Source organism: Nuphar pumila, chromosome 6 (genome assembly GCF_984573655.1).
Source record: "Nuphar pumila chromosome 6, dmNupPumi1.hap1.1, whole genome shotgun sequence".
Taxonomy (NCBI): domain Eukaryota; kingdom Viridiplantae; phylum Streptophyta; class Magnoliopsida; order Nymphaeales; family Nymphaeaceae; genus Nuphar; species Nuphar pumila.
Genome location: NC_143254.1, coordinates 19,414,070 through 19,421,036, shown reverse-complemented (window position 1 = coordinate 19,421,036; position 6,967 = coordinate 19,414,070). Strand labels below are relative to the sequence as shown.

The window sequence follows — 6,967 nt, the reverse complement described above, 5'->3', positions numbered from 1 at the left end:
TCTGCTTCTGGATCAGACCCGGGACGCAAACAGTTCGGATTCAGGTTGGATGCAGGAATTGCTTGACTGCAGATAACGGGACTAAATATGCCGGAATTTAGATTTGGGTGCGGATAAAGAGAGCAACTACTGGGTCTCGATCTTACCATAATCATACCTACTGTGTTGTGAAGAAAATTAATAACAAGATGTGACTTAGGCTCACTGGATCCGTTTGAATCCATCTTAATTCCCCATTCCAGTGACCAAAGGACCTTTGATTAAAAATCACTGAGGTAGTTTTTAGCAGCAACATCGTTATTTACAGCAAACCAAAGGGTATTTTAATTATAAGAGATCTCTCTCCACGTGAAACGCCAAAAATAAAAAAAAAAAACAGAAAATGGCAAAGCAAAAGAAAACGTCAATAAAACATTTATTAAAATGTTCGTTGGCCCAACCTCTCTCTCTCTCACTCTCCGGCACACTCCTCTCTGAGACACCTCTGCTTGTGTCTCTGTGTGTGTGAAGAAGAAACAAAGAAGACGACTCTCAACAAAGAAGGAAGAAGAAAGGAGGAGAAAGAAGAAGGAAAAACAAGAAAAAGAAATGGGAGCTCCTAAAACCCTCTTGCTCTTCCACCACCTTTCCCTTCTCTTCTTCATCTTCACCCTCACTCTATCGGCATCTCCGTCCCATTCTCTCGGCTCCGACTTTGAGGCCCTCATCTCCTTCAAGGCCACCGCCGACCCGTCCGGGAAGCGCCTCCCGGCCTGGAATCCGGACATCCACCACTGCAACTGGACCGGCGTCGTCTGCACGACTCAGGGCGACCGCGTCACCCGCCTCGTCCTCGAGGGCCTCAACCTCACCGGCGCCATCCTCCCGCTCGCCTCCCTCTCACACCTCCGCATACTCAGCCTCAAGCGAAACGCCCTCTCCGGAACCATTCCTGACCTCTCCAACCTCATCTCCCTCAAGCTCCTCTTCCTCTCCCGTAACCACCTCTCCGGCGCCCTCCCCCCAACTCTTTCTCTCCTCACCCGCCTTTTCCGCCTCGACCTCTCCTACAACGACCTCTCCGGCGCCGTCCCCACTTCCCTCAGCGCCCTCACCCACCTCCTCACCCTCCGCCTCGAAGGCAACCGTCTCTCCGGCGGCATCTCCTCCCTGAATCTCACCTCCATCCGCGACCTCAACGTCTCCGGCAACCTCCTCGCGGGGCCCATCCCGGAGTCCCTCTCGGGGTTTCCGCCCTCGGCCTTTGCCCTCAACCCGGCACTCTGCGGCCCTCCGCTCTCTCGCTGCAAAGCCATCGCCAGCGACCCGCTGGCCCCCTCCGCCGCCGCCGGCCAGATCCCGGCGATAGTCTCGTCGATGCCGAGCACGAAACCGGGCGGAAGCGTAGCTGGTGCCACCGCGAGCGCGGCCCCGCCGCCCAGGCATGGCGGCCGGATGAGTCGGGCGGCATTGGCGTCCATAGTCGCGGCGGACCTTGTGGTGCTGGTTGCGGTGGGGGGCGGGGTCGTGTGCTTCATGTGGCGGAGCTACGCCGGGAGGCGAGCCGGGCGGATGGTGCGGGAGGGGGATAAGATCGTGTACTCGTCGTCGAGCCCGTGCGCGCGTCTGGGGTCGGGTGGTGTGTTTGAGCGGGGGAGGATGGTGTTCCTCGACGGGGCGAGGCGGTTCGAGCTCGAGGACCTGCTCCGGGCCTCGGCGGAAATGCTGGGCAAGGGTGGGCTCGGTTCGTCGTACAAAGCCGTGCTCGACGACGGGCAGGCGGTGGCCGTGAAACGGCTGAGGGAGGTGCAGGTGGGCTCGAGGCGCGAGTTCGAGGAGCGCGTGGAGGCCATCGGTCGGGTGCGCCACCCCAATCTGGTGGGCCTCACCGCCTACTACTACGCCCGCGACGAGAAGCTGCTCGTCTCCGACTACCTCCCCAACGGGTCCCTCTACGCCCTCCTCCACGGTAAGCCGCTAGCGGTTTCCCGGCCCACGGAAAATCGTTCCCCTTGTTTTCTTTTATTTTTCCCGGTTTCTTGTTTTTTCTGGTCCCGTCTGGTCTGGTGAGGCGAAAACGTCCTCGTCACATGTTTGCCTCCTCTCTGCATCTCGTCCACCGTCACGAAATCTCGTTCTTGGCAAAACTTTCCTTAAAAAACGGGGTTTTTTCGGGAAAATATCGATACGTAAAAGATTCTAGTGTAAATAGAAATAACAATACAAGGAAAATAACGCTGGTTTCTGTTTTTTCCGGCGACCCTTTTCCGGCAGGTAACCGTGGGCCAGGCCGGACGCCGCTAGACTGGACGTCCCGGATGAAGATCGCCATCGGCGCTGCCCGTGGCCTGGCGTTCCTCCACCACGCCTGCCGCTCGCCCCGCCTCTACCACGGCAATGTGAAGTCCACCAACGTCCTCATCGACCGCTCCGGCAACGCCTGCGTGGCGGACTTCGGCCTCGCGGCGCTGGCCTCGCCGGCCGTGGCCAGCCGCCCGACCGGCTACCGCCCCCCGGAGGTCACCGACGGCAGGAAGGCCTCGCACAAGGCGGACGTCTACAGCTTCGGAGTGCTCCTTCTCGAGCTCCTCACCGGGAAGTCGCCTGCCGCGCCACCGGAGGAGGGTGGCGTCGACCTGCCGAGTTGGGTGCAGTCGGTGGTCCGGGAGGAGTGGACGTCGGAGGTGTTCGACCTCGAGCTGATGCGGTACAAGAACATCGAGGAGGAGATGGTGGGCATGCTGCAGATCGCCTTATCCTGCACGTCCGTTTCCACAGATCAACGGCCCAAGATGGCCCACGTCGTCCGGATGATAGAGGAGATACGGGGACGGGAGCAATCGCCTTCGCACGAATCGTTCGACTCGGTCTCGTACTCGCCATCCGTATCGGAAGACAACGGGAGCCAAGAGTGATTCAAAACCCGGTTCTACTCGGTTCGGTTGGGTTCTTTTCTTCCCCTTGGTTTTTCTTTTTTTCTTTCGAGTGAAGAATTAAGGCTGTACATTAGAAAAGTTTACGGATTTTTGTGAAATTTCTCAGCATGGTCTTTCTGTTTTTGATTTTTCCAGTATTTGTTTTTCCTTTTGTTATGATTATATTTCTTTTGTTTAAACTTTAAAAGTTTTAGAAGCGTCAGTTGCAAGTTATATGATCTATCAATTTAGAGGTTTGATATCGACACAAGATGGAAATGAGAAGTTTAGGGCAATTATCATCATATTCTCTTTGTTATTGGCAAAATCGATCATTTTTTCATTGTTGGTATTTCATATTTTGCAAAAAAAATGTTGTTATAATTAACAAGTGTTGGTATCTTAATAATTCGATTGTACTTCTTACAAGTTAGCACAGAGGAAGTGCTTCACAGTTATCGCACTTTTCTTTTCAGGCAACTCCATTAGTACCTTGATTAATAATGAAAAGGTTTTAAACAATCAATGGCTATTATTAAATCTTCTTTTGGGAATTAATGAGTAGCCTTGATGCAAGTGAGAAGAATAGATTCGTGATCTTCTTAAAAAATTCTGTTCAAATAATACAAAGGTTCATGACTGAGCGGTTCCTCCTCTTCATCTTCTTGTTGTTTCTATTTTTTAATTATTTCAGGAATCATAAATGAATTTAGGTTTGTTTGTTTTTCAAATTATTCTATTAATCACTTGATAGGTTTTTTTTTTTTAACTAAGGTAATGTGTGATGTGTGTTTATGTTTTTCATTTAGTTGTTTTTTTAAAAGCATGAACATTTAATTAGGGTTTAGTTTTTTTGGGTTTTTAAAGTGTTTTGGATTTTGATTTATTTTTCTATTGGCATAGATGTTTAGTTATGGTTTTAGGTTTTTTGTTTTCATTTAGCATATAGCATTAGACATGACATGAATATTTAATTAGATATTTGTGTTTTTTTAATCAACTTGATTCTGGTTAGAATTTTAGGGGTTTATTTTTTTTTTTAAATTAGCATCTCTATAAGTGATATTTGTTTGGATTTAAGGATTTGATTTGATTTTTTTACAGAGAGAGAGAGAGAGAGAGAGAGAGAGAGATCCCATGATGAGCTAAGGGTAGCCTAAACAAAACACCCCACGTTGATCGGACGCGATCAAACGGCTGTGGATGCAGCAGCAGTGTGTCTTCTGATTCCAATGTCTCGAGGGTGTCAGATAGGTTTAGTGCAGAAGCAACAACCTCCTGTGTTTCAACCAGACCGTATCATGTTTGGAACCCCCAAGTGGGCCCTACAGCCTTTTGTCTGGTCAGTAGTCACATAGATCTGCTGCGTGCGTGCTGGAGTCAAGCCTCTATTTGGGTGTTCCTAACTTGGCCCCATCACCCCAAGTTCGAAAACAGAATGCATTTATCTTATCTGGTACATTTGGAACTAGGCCATGTGAAATCCTTTCTTCCTACAACCTAAGTTTGCTCGCTAGGTCAGTCTGGTTTTTACTAGCAGTGAGCATTTAATCATTTAAATCCTCAACTGGACCAGTTTGAATCAAATATAGGCAGAATTATGAGGGCTCATATCACTACATTGAGTTTGGTAGGTCACTTTGGTCTTCTCAAAATGGACTAACCAAATGATCAGTTGTTTTTTCTTTCTTTTTAATAAACGTGTAAAAACCACCATTATCTCTTTGTGGACCGAGAGGTTCCGAAGTGGCTTTGTTTCAGTGACTGGTGTAAAACTCACGAGTATTCTCCTGCCCCATCCAGTGTAATTTCAATGTGGGCCTGAATCGGCCCGATTCAGACCGAATCGGTCCAATGAGGATTCAAAAGGGACCAATTCACAACCTATTCAATTCAATTCATTTTTTAAATATTTTTTAAGGGAGGTAAAAAAGTGTTTAATATTTATTATTGTTTAATGACACGTAAATGGTAAAAACTAGTCGATTAACAAAGGATGCAATTCAATTCGATTATGATTCTAGGTTTTTTCAAGAAACCGATTCACCTAGTGAACAGATTTTAATAATATTGGTACTTTTCCATTGTCTTTGACATTGCAGTGATGGATGCAAACTAGGATAGAGAAGGGGACAAGACTGGGCAAAGAGAATGGGCTGAAGACAGGGGTAAGACAGAGAGGTCGGGATGGATGGCATAGGCGAAGGACGACACCCTAAGGTATCATCCCAAGAGCAAGATGACACCTTAGGGTGCCATCCTAGTCGAAGGGTGCCATCCCAAGAGCAAGATGGCACCTTGGGGTGTCATCTCAAGAGCAAGATGGCGACTTGGGGTGTCATCCCAAGAGCATAATGATACCTTAGGATGCCATCTCAGGAGCAGGATGACGATTTGGGGTGCCATCACAAGAGCAGGATGACAACTTATGGTGACATCCCAAGAGCAGGATGACAACTTAGGGTGTAATCCCAAACAAACCTCAGACAGTCTGTGCAAACAGAGACAAAAGAGAGGTAGGGACGACCCTACTTGTGTCATCCTCAAGGACATGACAGGATAGACAAGGACATCCAACATTAGTTTGATAGAACTGGTTCTACCATCTTAACCATTAGAGACAGAGGCGACATAACCTCTTCTGTTGTATAGGGTATAGAAAGGGGGGATTGGCCACAACAACCTGTGTCATCTCATGGTTAGAACATATAGACTTCCTAAGGTTTTGGATATTTTGAAAATTTGGGTATTTACGGATGTCTCTTTTTGTCATTAATCGATATGATTTAATTCATGACAAATAAATAGAAACACCTAAATTTTAAACACAACTAGGTTGTCGAGACCGTACTTAGTCTTATTGAAAGAGGTCAAGCCAGTTGAAAACCATCAAGCTGCAGAGACCATGCTTAGTCTCACCGAATGAGGTCGGGCCAATTTTTGAAAACCACTGGTTTTGAGGACCCTTCGAGTGCCACCGAATGAGGTCATGCCAGTATTTTTGAAGGAAAACTGAATTGTCGAGACCGTGCTTGGTTTTTCTTGAATGAGGTTGGGCTAGTTTTTGAAGATCACTGGGTTTTAGGGACCGTTTGAGTCCCACCGAATGAGGTCGGGCCATTATTTTTGGAGGAAAACTAGGTTGCCGAGACCGTTTTTGGTCTTGCCGAATGAGATCAGACTAATTTTTTAAAACTACTAGGTTTTGAAGACTATTTGAGTTCCACCAAATAAGGTCGGCCTGTGTTTTTTGAAGAAAACTAGGTTGTCGAGATTGTGCTTGATCTCATCGAATAAGGTTGAGCCAATTTTTGAAAACCATTGAGTTTGGGAGACCGTTTGGGTCTCACTGAGCAAGGTTAGACCAATGTTTTAGAGGAAAATTGTGTTGTCAAGATCGTGCTTGGTCTCACCGAATGAACTCGGGTCAGTTTTTGAAAACCACTGGATTTTGGAGATTGTTTATGTACCACAGAATGAGGTCGGTGCCAGTGTCGAAAAGGTAAGAAATTGAGATGGAGAGATCCTTATGGGTCTTGCTGAACAAGGTTGGGTCAGTCTAGGAACAACTTTATTTATAGTAGAGAGAGAAAATATTGGGCTTTAGGCAAGGTAGCACAAGAAGAATGTATTAACCTTTCATGTTTTTTAGGCCCGTTTTGATTTTTGATGCCTTTGTGAGAATTCTACAAAGAGCCTGTGGGTAAAAATACAAAGAATCCTACACCTCTTGTGGGTTCATGAATAGAGAAAAGTTGCCCCAGTAAGACCTTAGGGCAGGGATGTCTTTCCTAAGATGATTAATTTAGACATGAGACTTTCGATGTATAGTGAGGGGAGTCCAGGCATGCTTAGGTCATGTGGCACCAAGAAAATTGACAAAGTTTTATGTATACTTCTCAGACTCAATATATGTATGGCTTGACTCTTTAGTGCATTATGATACATGCAATGAATTTTATGATATGCAGTAAGACTCATGCATTTGTAGTAGAATTGGTAGCCTATGACAACTATAAATGATTAATCATATAAGGTCAGAGATTTTTTGTTTTTTTTCCTCTTCTTAAAAC

The 6,967-nt window shown here is 46.7% G+C and overlaps 1 protein-coding gene across 1 annotated transcript; it reads left to right on the top strand.

Moving 5' to 3' along the window:
- The first annotated feature begins 446 nt into the window (after positions 1-446).
- Positions 447-2,894, top strand: LOC149834210 (putative leucine-rich repeat receptor-like protein kinase At1g68400). The gene is made up of 2 exons (XM_090010021.1): positions 447-1,948; positions 2,254-2,894. The coding sequence occupies exons 1-2, from the start codon at positions 589-591 to the stop codon at positions 2,892-2,894; spliced, it is 2,001 nt and encodes a 666-aa protein (XP_089866147.1). The 5' UTR covers positions 447-588.
- The last annotated feature ends 4,073 nt before the right edge of the window (positions 2,895-6,967 follow it).